Genomic DNA, 14,328 nt, shown 5'->3' with positions numbered 1-14,328 from the left:
ATTTGCTGTATAACACCTATGCAGGGCTCTGATAAAGCTGGGTTGGAGAATGAGAGGTAGCCCAGGAGGAGGGGGGGGGCGGCGGCTTGCATCAGAATATTCACCCTTCAGAGAAGATTCTGAAGGTTAAGACATCCTCCAGCCACCTGGTCACAGGCAGAGAAGCTGGATCAGAGTAGGTGACTCTATTCCCTGGTGAAAGTTATCCAGGATATACCAAAGGCTCCCTCCCAATCACCAGATTTACCACTCCTCCCCAGGGAAGGAGCTACTAAGAGGATGGGCAAGGCTGAAACCCAAGGAAAGAGGCAGAGACAGTTCCATTAACATTTGTTGGTTAGAATTAAATGTCCTCTTAGCCCTGCCATGATCTGCTCATGTGCATCCTCATGGGTGAGCCCTATCTCCAAGGGTAGAAGTTGGATCTCAGTGTCCTGCTTTAGTTTCTGAGATGGGAAAGAAAAGATCACATAATCAGAATTCCTAGGCAGACAACAGACTTTTCCTAATTAGGGACGAGTGAGTGAAAGAAGACTAGTAAAGGTAAACTGGTATAATTAAGAGACACTTCCATCCTAATTCTTCTGGATGAGGAAGAGCTCTCTGATTGCCAAGAGGTGAAAACGACAAAAGAAGCTTTAAATGGAGTGAACTGGGTTGGCATGTCTAAACATTGGTGCAGTTTGGAAATAAGGTTGTATTCTTCAGTGATGAATAGAAATATTGCTTAGTGGTTTTGTTTTTGTATCTGGCAGTCCCCTCACCCAGAGATGACTTGATATTGGGAAACAAACAAACAACCAAAATAGCTGTGGGAGCCTCTATTGGGAGGGGGATGTTTCCTCCATATATCCTAATTTCTACTCAATATATTTCCATACCTCTTTAAAGTGTGTAGTAATAATTGTAAAATGCAGTACTTAGTCATCTGCTACTCCTCAATCAATATACATTAACATGCTGTCATATGGGGACTAGAAAGATGTGGAAAACCCAATCCTTTTTCTCGGGAAGTCAGGAAGCTCATATTTGATGACTCTTAGTATAAACTAAGAATAGTGTCTATATTTGTTTACCCTTAACAACAACTCTGTAAGGTAGATATTGCTCCCTGCAATTTACAGAACACTGAGGCTTAAAGGTTTTGGGTAGACCGAGATCAGGCAAGTAGAAAGTGGCAGGCTGTGGGTTGGGCTTGAAGTCCTTGTTTATTCATTATTCCCTGCTTGTTCTAGTAAATCCGCTAGAATCTCAAAGTATTTTCCAATGATTAATGCTCTACTCTGTGTCGGGCAGACTATGGCATTTTTCAAAGATTAGAAAATCCTGGAGAAGGTAAGGCATTTACCCCCCTATAGGTGCCTTGGCAGTGGCCGTTGTGGATCCAGAACACACCCTTTCTGATCCGACATCTTCCTTGCAGCCCTGGCCCCCCAGAGGGTCAGTGTCTCTTCCAAAAGCTTGGGGGCCCGGGTAGACTGTGCGTGTCCCGTTTCTTTCCCGAGGGAAGATGATCCTAAAGGCGACCTGACTTCTCTCCCCCACGGAGCTGCCATCCCACAGGCGGCCGCCAGGGGTCCCCGCCCGGCGCCCCCGCGCGACAGTCGAGCCCGGCGGGCTGCGCGGCGCGCTGGGCGCATGTGGGGGCTGCTTTGGAGCGGCGGCGGCTGCAGCTGGAGCCCGGCGCCCGCCCGTCCCTGGCTCGCTGGGACCGCGCGCGCTGGCCGGAGAGCCCCTCGCGTGGATCGGCAAGCGTCGCCCCACCTGCCCCGAGCTCACCCCTTTTCTCTCGCTCTGACTGCAGCTGACCCGGCGAAGGGAGCCGACGGGGCCCTGGGCTGAAGGAAATAACCCCACGGTGAGTGAAGAGCAAGCGAGGGAAGGCAGCGCCCCAAGGGCAGGGGTGCAGGGAGCACCTGGGGACGGGTGCAACAGGGCGCGGGAGGTGCGGACCCGCTCCCCCGCCGGCCGGCTGCGGGCTTCCGGGGCTGCAGTCCGCTTCAGACCGCTGCCGGCGCCCTGGCTTCTGGCCGGCTCCGCGTGCGCACTTCGCGGCAGGAGCAAGGATCCGCTTCCCACCCCAGGATCCGTGGCCTTGATTTTAAAAGATATAAATCAATAAAATCCTCCTTCCTTCGGAGTGCAGGTCTGTCCCCGAACCCATCCCGAATCGCGGGTGCCTGCAGGGTGCGTGCTGGGCTGCGGGTGGCGGGAAGACAAACTTTTGCAGAAGTGCGCCCGGGGCAGGGGGACCACGCTGGGGCGTCTGGATCCAGAGGGAGGAGACTCGGCTTGGGGCTGCGCAGGGGAACTCCGCACAGTCAGGTCGCCCCGGGCTGTTCCTGCTCCGTGGAGGTAGGGAGTGTACAAAGGACACAAATCCTGCAGAACTCTTGGGCCAACAACTGTCAAACATCTGGAATCCCAGCCCTTCCCTTTCCCTGCATTGGGGAAGAAGGTGGAAACCCTGCAACTTTTCTTTGATTGCCCCTCCCCACCTTTGGACTCCTCTCTGGAGGGTAAAGAACTGACGCCTGGCGCCTGGCTTGTACCAGAGACCCTAAACCCCTCGGGATCTCCCCCCACTCCCTTTCTGACTCTCCCATACGCCCTCCCCACAGGGACCTCGCAGCACAGCCGACTGAGATCGTGGCGAATGGCCTTTTGTTTCTCCGCGTTTCCCCTATTGTTTGCCTTTCCAACATCTGGCGGGGCTTGGGGAGAGAAGGAAGCCCCTCTCGCTGTCCCCCCACCCCCTACTCCAGCCTCTGGGCCAGCTCCAGTAGGGGATCCCAGCTGGGGAAGGAGAGGAGCCCGACCCCAGCGAGGCCGCCCCACCCGGGCCTTGTGGTTAGAGGGCGGAGGGAAAGTTGTGCCTTCCCCGCCTCCGCGGCTGCCTGTGGCCCAGGGCGCATTTCTCAGATCTGATCCCAGGCGCGCCACAAAGGGCAAAAATCGGGGAAGGGTGCTGCTTTCGAGAGAGTGGAAGCAAGGTTCCGCCCCAATCCACAGTGTCCTGCGGTTGGTTCCGGAGGATTTCAATCTCTAGCTAAAGGCATTGTGGCTGGTCCGCTGCCTGGGCAGTGGGAGGCGGTCAGGGCACCCCTAGTAGGCAGAAAGCTGAGGTTCTGGGGTCTCTGCGAGTCTCTGGGGGCGGGAGGGCAGGCCAGAAATTCGCAGAATGGAGATGCAAATAACCTAGGAAACCTCAAGACGTTGCCTGGAAATGGTGGTGTGGTGGCTCACTAGGGGGTGAACGTGGAGTTCTGGCTTTGCGTAGGACTCCAAGTTTAAATCCCAAGTTCTTTTTCTGCATCGTAGAAAAAAGAGGACTAGAGGGTTGCAACGCACGCACGCGCGGCCAGAGCAATGTTCCTGCTTCCACGTCTCAGTGAACAGGTGGCTTAGGATGACCCTGAGTTCCCCTGTGGGTGTGCCTGTTAGATTATAGGTGGCCTGTTTCCCTGCACAGGTTAGATGCGTACACATCGTGTTCATTCTTAGTGAGTGTACTGTAGATTATTTATTAAAGAACTGGAGCAAAAGCAAAGTAGCCACTCGGAGAAGGCAGAGTCCCCAGGTGGTGCTCATAGTGGCCTCTTAACAGTGAGGGCAGGCCCAGTCTGTGCACCTGTTGGGACCTATTGCTCTATTTCCTCGTAGCCTTGAGTTGACCTGGTGTTGCCAGCTTTTTCTGTGAGAAGCCCAATCAGTGCCTCTTCCAGGGAGACTCAATTATACTCTTTTTATTTTCCTGCTTTTGATCTCTCCCCAACCCCGGGAAGGTAGGAGGCTTATTTAGGAACACCTGTGACCTATGGGCCCATTCACACATTTTAAGTGGAAACTGTGTGCTTGCCTCTGCACAGTTCTAGGAGTTTTCCCGTTGCCAAGTTAACAGAACTTTTGAGTTTCCATTTAACAAAAAAGAAATGAGACTGCCAAGTCAGGAATGTGACACACAAAGCACTTTCTCCAGTGATTTCTGGATATTACCAGTGGGACCAATAAAAGAAAAAAAGTAACATCTTTGAACAACTGGAAGGTACTTTATAAACATTTCATTATGAAAATGATCTCCAACAAAGATTCCTCTGAAATGTAGCAGAAGCAGAGAAGCAGCAACAAAAAGGATAGGAGTTGCTCAAGAAGTACCCAAAGTCATCATCAATGAAGTAAAAGGACAACAACAGGGTAATTGTAGGGCAAGATAAGCTTGTTTGGTTTCTTTAATTTTAGAACTAAAAAGAAATTCTTCCCCAAAATATCATTGTAGGAAAAACAGAAAATACAGACAGGTGAAAATGAAAAAAAAAAAAAAAAAAAAAGGAAAAAAGAAAGAGAAGAGGCTGTTATAAACAAGGTTCCCATGAACAATCTCATCTAATTATTTCCTTGGAATAAACTTCTGGATGATCGCTAAGTCAAAGGGGTGGATGCACTCTTTAGGATATTTAAGATTGCTGTGTTGTCCTGTAGGAAATGTCTGCCAGCTTACCCTCTCCCACCAATATACAAGGAGATTTGTTTCCTATACTTTACTCCTCAATGACATTCTATATTATCATTCTCTTTCATTTCTGCGATATTGATGGGAGTATCTTGTCTTATATTGGGTTTTTTAAATCAAGTTAGATTAGATATTTTCCTACTGTCTGCATTTCTTCCTTCATGATGATGTCAGTCTGTGTCTTTGCGTATTTTTCAGTGTTTCCTTTTGATTAGATGTGCTCTTTATAAAAACATATTGTTCTGACTTCTACCCTGCTGCACAATCAAACAATCTGTATTGCCTGGAAATACTCAGCTTTCTTGGCCTTTTTCTTCCCTTCTACATAGCAAACACTTAGCAGGACTGCAACCATGAATGACTAAATAATTGACATAATTCCAGTAAAGTTATTAGGGAGACCAGGCAGAGGCATTATTGGAGAAATTCATGGAAAATAGCAAGTGTATATCTTCACTTAGTAGCTTGCATGTCCTGGCTCTTTCACAGCTTGTAGTGCTTTTTTTTCATTTGGAACAACTCTGTTGATAGTTGTTTTTACTAAATGGATTACACTAACTCATTGTATTTTCTGATACTTCTGCTGATAACCCGTATACCATGATCCACAATTTGTTCTTGTTCTTTTAAACATTTCTTCTAACTTTTTGATGGAAATTTGCCTCACTTTTATCATAAGATTGTCTTGCTTTGACAGTTACCATTTGAACCTTGCACTCGGAACAACCTAGAGTCTGAATAGCTTGGCAGCATGCCCTCTAAAGCATTAGCAGGAGAGGTCTCCCAAGAACTGAAGGTACATTTCACCCTCTTTTGTGCATTTGTGTAGCCACAATCTCTGTTAATTCTTGCTTGAAGATACGTGAATCTGAAATTGGGTAGAGGAGGAAGAGGAAGAGAAAATTCATTTTAGCTAGGTGGTGAATTAATACAGATGAAGGGCCATATAAGAAAAGTAAACAATCTAGTTAATCTGAGTATAAAATAACTTGTAAAAAGATAAAAGATATTAAAGTATCATATATTATTAGAATGGCTAGTTTAATTAACTAACAGAAAATAAAGTCTTCTAACTACGAAAATCTATTGTAAAATTTTTCCATATTATGACTCTAGGCATTTCATTTCACGCACGTGAAAAGCAATGAATGACAGATACTGAACTACTTTTCTGCAGCATTTTCCATGCTTTCTGATATAGGAATTAAACAGTATACATCAGGAATAAAGAGTGCTCTGCATTAGAATCATTGGCTCTCAAAAGTGAAATGACAGCTTAATGGTCTTCTAATTCAACCATCCAGCCCACTTCATTATGGATCTTCACTCTTAAAGTAATGAAATACCATTCTACAAACAGCATCATTTCAAACAAACCAAGCTGAGAAGCAAATGGGCCAGAAATGTCAACCTTTTTCTCTGGGCAGGAGAGGGGAAAGGAAGAGTATTGACTCTTGGGAGCTTGTATAAGCTCTTTTAATGTGCTGAACTTTCATAGAATAAACACTCTTGGCAGCAAGAGGGTTAAGTCATTGAAATGTTAACATTTTGCAACATTCTCTGCTCCATATCCTCTAGTCATTATCTTGGTGAAGTTCAAAGGTGGTAGAGCAAAGCTAGTTCAAAATGGCCAAAGGGAAGAGGAAGAGAGTAGAAGATGGAGAGGGAATCTCACTCCTTTAAACCTGTCTTAAGGACTTTCTAACAAGAATCTTGGTCACCAGGGGAGGGTTGGCCTTGCTTCTCCTTAGAGAGGGGCATGTGACTCATGTTCCAAGGCCAACCTTCAGAGACAGCAGACATTACATAAACCACCACCAATCCAACAGACGCAAGCTTACAGGATAGCACAACAATCCTTAAAAAGAAGGCAAAGGAGGAGGAAAAGGACAAAGGAGATTTTGGAGGGGAATAGAATTTTAATTCTAAAAATATACCTTATTTTCTCCTGAGTAGTGCTGTGAATTTGTGAAGGAAGTAGAGACATCTTCTCATTTCTACTTGTACAATCTCCCAGGCACAGTGACTGTATTTCTTTTCTTTCAGGAAATTGACTATCCTGTTGAAATATCTCCAGAGTTCTAGGATGTTCACCTGGGGGACCCTAGCTCCTGGGTGTTTCATCTCATCTTCTTTTATGTCTTCGTTTTCATTCTCTTCTTCCTCCAAGCATTGTTTGAGGTACTCCGCCTGCTGATGAAGTCGTATTTGGATTTCTTTCAGGTGTTTCTGTTTCCAAGTGGATTCAAAAATGTATCGACTGAAGATGTTGAAGGCCTGTATGGACATTTCATAGAAGGCCTCCTTGAGGTCCCCTTGCAGAGACTGGGTGTGTGATAGAATCTCTTGGGGCAACTCAAAAGCTTTGTTTTCTCGTAGACATTCCTCAGGAAATGAATTGCTCATACTGCTCAGAAGTCTCAGATTTTGCCAGGTGACTCTCCTCAGGTGAACATTCAGCAAGTTACAGTTGAGACAGAGGATGCCAGTAATGCAAAGACCCACGAGGAGTGCTCGCCACAAACACTTTTGAATCATGTCAGGCTTTGGGCGTGATTTTTTTTTTTTTTCGAGCTAAAAAATTCACAAGACCCAACATCCACAGTGATGTTTTCAGTACTCCTTCATGTGCCTTTATATACCTGAATATCGTCAGCAGGAGGAGTTTTCTCATTGGTTGTTTTACAGTTCTCAGGGTTGCGGCCCCTTTCCTTTGCCTCTGAGGCTTTTTGGCTTTGGGTGACTACACTGACTTTAGAAGTGCTATCTTGTTTTTATTTGTTTTGAGAAAAGTGAGCAAAGCATTACCATTGCATTACCTTAGATGTCTGGATAATCCATCTCGTCACTAAAGAATCATCATAACAAGATTGATGGCGGGTATTCCAGAAAGCTGAAAGCTGTGACTCTATATACATAGTCACCCAATTCTATTACACAGGAGAGAGTAATCCTTCATGAATTTTTTTCTTTTTTTTTTTTTTGGTACCTGTTCCTATCTATAGCCAAACCTCCTTTCTCATTGAGTTAATCATAGACATTGACCAGATGACTGTGATTATTTGATTGCTTGGTCACCAGAGCTTAATATAGTTTATGTTTTTCTGATCTTGTTAAACTAAGCTTCTATATGTGGAAATTTCCTCTTTTTGTTTGATTTTCCTGGACCTCATAAAAGATGAAGAACAGAGTTGGTCAACTTAGCATGGCACTTACCAAGTAGAAAACTACCCCCGTTTGGTGTTCTGTTGCCATTAGAGAATGTTGATATTCTCCAACTGTCCTTTCCTTTAGTGAAATCCATCTCTGGTGAGCATTTCCTATGCCCCTGATGGGGTTCTTAGAAGCCCTCTAGGGGGTTGTATATTTGAGAATGTTCTTCTGCTTCATAAGCTTCTCTCTTATAATATCATACATTTTCTTTCTTTTCTTTTTTTTTTTTTTAGATGTAGTGTAGACACTATTATAAAACTTTTGCTTGGTTATCATTCCTTCTTGCCAGGTCGTTCTGGACTCTGTAAAGGCTTTCGTTTGTTCCTGTATTTTTCACTGAGGACATATATGAGTAGGAGGTCACCTATTTTAGCCGAGCTAATTCACACCTGGACCGATGTTACTGTGGTAATGATGGCTATCCACCATTTGTGGTTTTTGTTTTGTTTGACCAAATAATCTGGTTATGGTCAAGGCAAATGGATTCCTTTCTCCAGTAAAGTAAAATGGTATGTCATTACACAGGGCTAGTTTATTTTACCATAGTAGAAAAGAAATGCATTCATTTTCAATAAAGTCATTTGAGAATGGTAAGAAGCCATAGTTCCACAAATATAGCAGATTTTGAAAATTTGACTTAAAAAGTTCTTGTCTAAATCAATTGGCTAGGTTTCCTATGAAAAGAAAACTTATATGTATTATGTATTACTCTATGTGCTCTATCTGTATACATTCTGATTTCACAGACAGATTCTTGGGGCGACTAACTTTGAAAAATATTGTATTTTATATGGGATTGTAGATTGATATAACCTTCCTAGAAAGAAAAATGATGATATAGATCAGAAACCTTACAAATGTGCATAATCTTTGACTCAGCAATTCTCCCTCTAGGAATTTATTTCCAAGAAATAATGGTGATGTCCTTAAAAATTTAGCTCTATGGAAGTTCGTCACAGAAAAATGGAAAATAATTTAAATGTTCAGCAATAGGTACCTGGTTAAGTAAGCCATCAGTAGAAAACTTTAGCAAGCACTAAAAATTATATGTGGGAATGTATTTGGTCACTTGGATAGATATACTTTGTAGCTTAAAAACAAGCTTACATGGTACTATAGAGAATCTGATACCATTTTTGTTAAATATAGACATGCATATATGTACAGAAAAATATCTTGAAGTATATATGCTAAACATTTTGAGTCATCTGACTGGAAGAACAATGAGTAGTTTTCATTTTTGTATTTTTACTGACCTAGATTTTTAAAGTTTTCTTTGTACAGAAAGTATTTATTTAATAAGGCAAAACTATTTTTAAAAGAAGATACTTTAAAAAAGAAACATTATATATCTGAGATGGGCTCAGTAGTACTTTATTTACTTAAACATTTCTATTCTAGAGTATTTCAAAAGGAAATGTAAATTTCCTAAAGGTTCAGTTCCAGTAAGTCAATATGAATAACGAATGTGTGGGAGAGTACTATTCTTGTAGGCTTTCAGTTAAAAAAATACGTTTATATGCAATAGTTATGATTATACACATGCAGAGTCTATAAAGTGCAAAGCATCTCTGAGGGCCATTCCTTTTTACATACTTCACATAACTTCTGCCTAAAACTTTTTGAACTATTCCAATTATAACTGCTTGTTCTGCTTTTGCTTTTACAATGCCTTTCCTCCTTAACTATGGATTTTTTTTAATAGATAATTGCATGAGTGTTGATCTCTAAATTTAGTATACTCTGCCACCTCCCTGCAACTTGCCTGTGGTGCTTAGTAAACTTTGCACTAGTCTGAGACAGTTCAGCAGTGCTAACCAAGCTAAGAGATTGTTCAGCAGCCTTACTATGATAAGAAGTTCTGCATACAGGTATTGGAAGAAGCGGCAGATCTGGCTATTGTCAACCATCTTGAAGTTATTTTCTGCTGTGCATGGTTTTGTCATTTTAGCCCTCTGACTCCAAATTTCCTCCCTTTACTATTATTCTATGTCATATTCTCATTTATTCAAAAATGTATTTTCAGCATTTACCAGATGCTAGTCACTGGCCTAGGTCTTGAAGAAGGAGGAATAAGGTGTAGTGCACGATTTCAAGGAGCCCTGTGGTTAAAGAAGCAGGTGTATTCTGAGTGTTCTAGGTAGGAGGAGTAATTCTTAGGGCTCCCCTATAGTATGGACCTCATTCCCCATGTTCTGTAAATGTTCATTGATGCTGATGTTGACAATATTCATGACAAAAAAGAAAAGATGGTTGGCACTCATGGTTGCCCTTCTCCTACCATTAGGATTGCCTGACTTAGTAAATAAAAATATATAATACCCATGCAATATTTGGGACATTCCTACACTAAAAAGTCACTCATTGTTTGTGTGAAATTCACATTTAACTGGGTGTCTTTATTTTATCTGGCAACCCTATCTATTAATACTATGCAATCTCCCACTGACCTCTCGGAACAGAGCTCAGACATGACACGCTCTGCAGGAAACCTTTCCTCTGCTACCTCTCCTGCTCCTGCAGAGTTGCATTTGATGGCATTCTCCATGCTGGCTTTCCTTGCTCATATATCCCTAACAACAGCACACACTCCCAAGAGGGCACCTGCCATACTAAGGCAAAATAGTACATAAGCATACACACACACACACACACACACACACACATACACTCACACGCAATTGCTCTAATTAGAAGTGATCAGTGATTGGTCATACCTCTGTTCTGTAAAAGCCATGCCATCTGGATTATCTCAAAATTTAATCAGAAAATTGAAAAGAATGGCAGTGTAAAGAAACATTTTTATCCCTCAATTTGTTTGTCACAAAGCCTCGTGTGTCACTAATGGGATATGCATTGATGTGCTATGTTGTTTCCATGATGTCTGCTCTTACTTCCCTCCCATGTTCCGGGATCGTTTATGTGTGGTCAGGCTTTCCTCAGAGGGAAATTGATTAGTAGGGACTGCTCTGTTGTTCATGGAACTGTGTCGAGTCCATGTGGATTATAAGATTAACAGGAATGGGCAAGGCACAATTTGTTTGACAGACTGAAGATGAGACATTTCAGTCTAGACAAGATAGCTGTGATTCAGCTGAGGGGCATTTGGCATCTGCTGGTGAGATTTATTGGTCTCCATGAAAAGGCAAGTTTCAAACCACGCTGAGAGTCACATGTTGATCATCCATGTTACTCAGTGCATGAAGATAAGCCGTTTCATTTGTGGGGTCAAAAGCTGATTGGGCCAGCAGAGAGCCCAGGGTGGGAAGACTTGCATTCAAACCTGGCAGTACTTCCCACAGGTCACCACAACACTGCGTGCAGCTATTTTAGTGCCAGAACAACACCGCCAGCTCTGGCAACTTGGTGTTTCACTCATTCTCACTGTCTCTGCATTGGGGCCAGCATGGTCCTCTGGTCCCTTTCTTAGCTCTTCTTATCTTAATGATGTACCTGATGTAGAAACTGATAATGACTACACAGGAATGCATGGATATATAAATATCGTGAAAATTCAAGCACTTCAGGGAAAATGAAAGGTTTGCCTGACAGCTCACCCTCATGTCATGCCCCTCTCCTTCCCTGAGGTAAACTACACTTACTAGTTGGTATGTGTCCTTGTTTGATATATTTCTCCCCACCAAGCAGTACGTTCTCTGAGGGCAGGTGCAACAACTGGCTTGTTTGCAACTTTCTCTTAAATGCCTGACAAGACCCACAGAGATTGAGAGAGACCCGGATCACTTTCATGGGTGTGGGTAGAAGGACTTGCGTATGTATTTTTTTTTTTTTTTGAGACAGAGTCTCGCTTTGTTGCCCAGGCTAGTGTGAGTGCCGTGGCGTCAGCCTAGCTCACAGCAACCTCAAACTCCTGGGCTCGAGCGATCCTTCTGTCTCAGCCTCCCGAGTAGCTGGGACTACAGGCATGTGCCACCATGCCCGGCTAATTTTTTTTATATATATATCAGTTGGCCAATTAGTTTCTTTCTATTTATAGTAGAGACGGGGTCTCGCTCTTGCTCAGGCTGGTTTTGAACTCCTGACCTTGAGCCTGGCCACGTATGTATTTTTTGAGTGGCCAAAACAGGATTGTAAAAATTGTGATATGTTTTGAAGCTGAATCCTATAAGCGTATCTCTGTGACTGTATATACAATATAATTTGGGGGTAATATTAAAAAATCTACATGATAAGCCCTTTATGGATACGAGGCCCAGGATAGATGGCTCACTAGACTTGGCTTATGATATATCCAGTCTATCACAGCACCTGGCACATAGTAGGTGCTCAATGATTATTTGCTGGATAACTGAAAAGGTAATGAAGCCATGTGTCAATGACAGGGAAGTTATTTGGAGGTTTAGTTCTTTCTGTATAGGAATATGAGAAGGACAAAGTCAGGTGCTGGGGAAAATTGAGTTCACAGAATGGTAGATGGCAACTCAAGTGTCCACTTAATGTCCTCTACTACTGCTGATGTTTTTGTCTTTGGGATACCCCAAGGCTGGTTAGATCATGAACGCTGTTGTACCTGTACTCTAGTGTTGTTGCAGTTTTGCATTGTTTGGTTGATTCATCTGTTTTCCCCTCCAGATTAGAAATGTGTCTTATTTGGTTTTGTATCCATGGCACCTCTTACACAGAGACAGTAAATGTTTATTGAATCAAAAACTGCCATGTGATTTCTTATGGTTCTCAAGTCTGATTGAATATTATCCTGTGTAGCAAAACTGCTGCAAGGCTCTAGACCATTCCCCCACCACCACCACATTGCCACTTCTTTGTATGAGTTCCTCCACATAGCTGTCATTTTATCATACCACTTTTAGAGAGGCTCTCTGAACAGACTAATACCCAGTTCTCTTTTGTAGCCCAGCTGAAGATTATATATATGGTAACTTCCTACACAAGAATAATTTGAGCTCTTAGAAAGAAAATGATCCCTGACAAAAAGAAAGGTAACAGAGTGAGATAAGTATTTAAGTAAATAAATATGCACCCTCAGTGAAACCTACTCTGTGTTTTAGGATTGCCAGGACAGCCTCCATCCACATCCTCATTTCTCTGTTGGTATCCCTGTGTCCTTTTGAGCCCTAAAGGAACTTTTGCTTCTGGGGTGGTAGTAAGAATTTCAAATGGCAGGGGTGCAAGATGGATGTCACTACCTGAATAAGCCTTCCCCCCTTTACCCACTGAGTAGATGTGGATTTCTTCCCAGACTACATCCAAGAGTATCTGTAGTTAGGAAGAAACAAGAGTGGAGTGGGTGATGGACAGAAATGTCCTCTTGTCTTGGATAAGTACTTTAAAAGGAGTTGGTGTTGCAAAGAAGAGGGCAGTGTCTTCTTTTAATTACTATCAGCTTGCATGTAGTCATAAGGTTTCCTGGCATTTATGAAGAATAAAGGAAGGCACTATTATGGAAAAATTTAAGTGAGCTTTTCTTAGGCTGGCAAAAGACTCATATGCTGCAAGTTGTAGGATTTCCTTAGTATCTGAGCAATGTCTGGGGGAGGGGAGTTGTGTTTGGGAATAATCTACTAGAGCCAGGGAGAGTGGGGAGGGGTCTCCTTTCTTCCTGACAATACCCTTTCCTCCAGGTGGCCTGAGAAGTGACTGAATGCGTTTCCTGAGAGAAGCTAGACTTTCCCCTATGTCTGAAATTAGTTTATTTATGTATTTACTTACTTGTTTGTTTTCTTTGTTCTCCGTTGTGTCCCTAGTGCTTAACACATAGCATACACTCTTTAAATATTTATTGAGTGAATAGATATGTGTTCCAGTATTTTACCTTATAAGTATATTTTAATTTAAGTTGAATATCAGATCGGTTCAACAACTTTACATCTTAAAAGAACGGTGTAACTGTGAGCAAATCTAAGTTTCTGTGCTTTATCTGTAAATAAGGATAATAAGAATACCTACCCCAAAGGGTGATTGTGGAAATGTAAAATGCTGAGAACAGTGCCCCATACATAATATGTGGTTAATAAATGATAATTGTCATCATCATCATCTGTTGCCTACTGTGTTAGACACAATGCTAAAGTCCAAGAAGACAAGGGCAGACAAGACAAATGTAGGTTCCTGGAGGTAGTGACACCTAAGCTGAGCCTTCAAAGGCAATAGCTGATAAGAGTTTGAATTAGGACAGTGACAGCAGGTATGAAGAAGAAGAGAATTACTTAGGAGGTAAGATTGGCAAGTCTTAACAATTAATTTGGAGAGGGAGGGGGTGGGAAAGAGAAAATAGACTAGGGATAAGCTCAATTTTCTAGCTGGGTATATGTTTGTGCCACTAACTGAGGGAGAACAGGTAGGAGGAGGAGCAGATTTAGGGGAGCAACTGGTGAGTTCTGTTATAGACAAGTTTCTTTGGATTGTCAATGGGTTAGGCAAGTAGAGATGTCTATCCAGTAGTTGGATATATGGGTCTAGACCAAGCAGGAGATGAATGCAGATGGGAGAGATAGATTTGAAAGTATCAGCAAAAGCTATAGGTGCTAAGACCATAAGAATCAATGGATCTGTCTAGGGAGAATTTATAGGGTATGAAAAGAAATGGGCCAGTGCCAGAACCCTAAGAATCTCTTGTGTTTAAAGAG

At 42.8% G+C, this 14,328-nt stretch overlaps 2 protein-coding genes across 2 annotated transcripts in view; one reads left to right on the top strand and one right to left on the bottom strand.

Annotated features, from left to right (window-relative positions):
* The first annotated feature begins 1,594 nt into the window (after nt 1-1,594).
* MOB3B (MOB kinase activator 3B) overlaps nt 1,595-14,328 on the top strand; it is a 176,016-nt gene continuing 163,282 nt past the window's right edge. The window contains exon 1 of the mRNA XM_012764390.2: nt 1,595-1,858. The gene's annotated coding sequence lies outside the window, so the exon portion shown is untranslated. The remainder of the gene's footprint in view (nt 1,859-14,328) is intronic.
* On the bottom strand, nt 6,449-9,633 carry IFNK (interferon kappa). The gene is made up of 2 exons (XM_020289596.2): nt 9,571-9,633; nt 6,449-7,084 (listed from the first exon to the last, which is right to left on the bottom strand). The coding sequence occupies exons 1-2, from the start codon at nt 9,631-9,633 to the stop codon at nt 6,449-6,451; spliced, it is 699 nt and encodes a 232-aa protein (XP_020145185.2).

Source organism: Microcebus murinus, chromosome 12 (assembly GCF_040939455.1).
Source record: "Microcebus murinus isolate Inina chromosome 12, M.murinus_Inina_mat1.0, whole genome shotgun sequence".
NCBI classification, from domain to species: Eukaryota; Metazoa; Chordata; class Mammalia; order Primates; family Cheirogaleidae; genus Microcebus; species Microcebus murinus.
The sequence above is the reverse complement of the archived record's forward strand: the minus strand, read 5'-3'. Positions and strand labels throughout refer to the sequence as shown.

Coding starts and splice junctions, on each gene's coding strand:
- IFNK (XM_020289596.2), bottom strand. CDS start 9,633: ATGGTTGACAATAGCCAGATCTGCCGCTTCTTCCAATACCTGTATGCA. Junction 7,085..9,570: donor ATGCAGAACTTCTTATCATA/GTAAGGCTGCTG, acceptor TGAATTTTTTAG/CTCGAAAAAAAAAAAAAATC.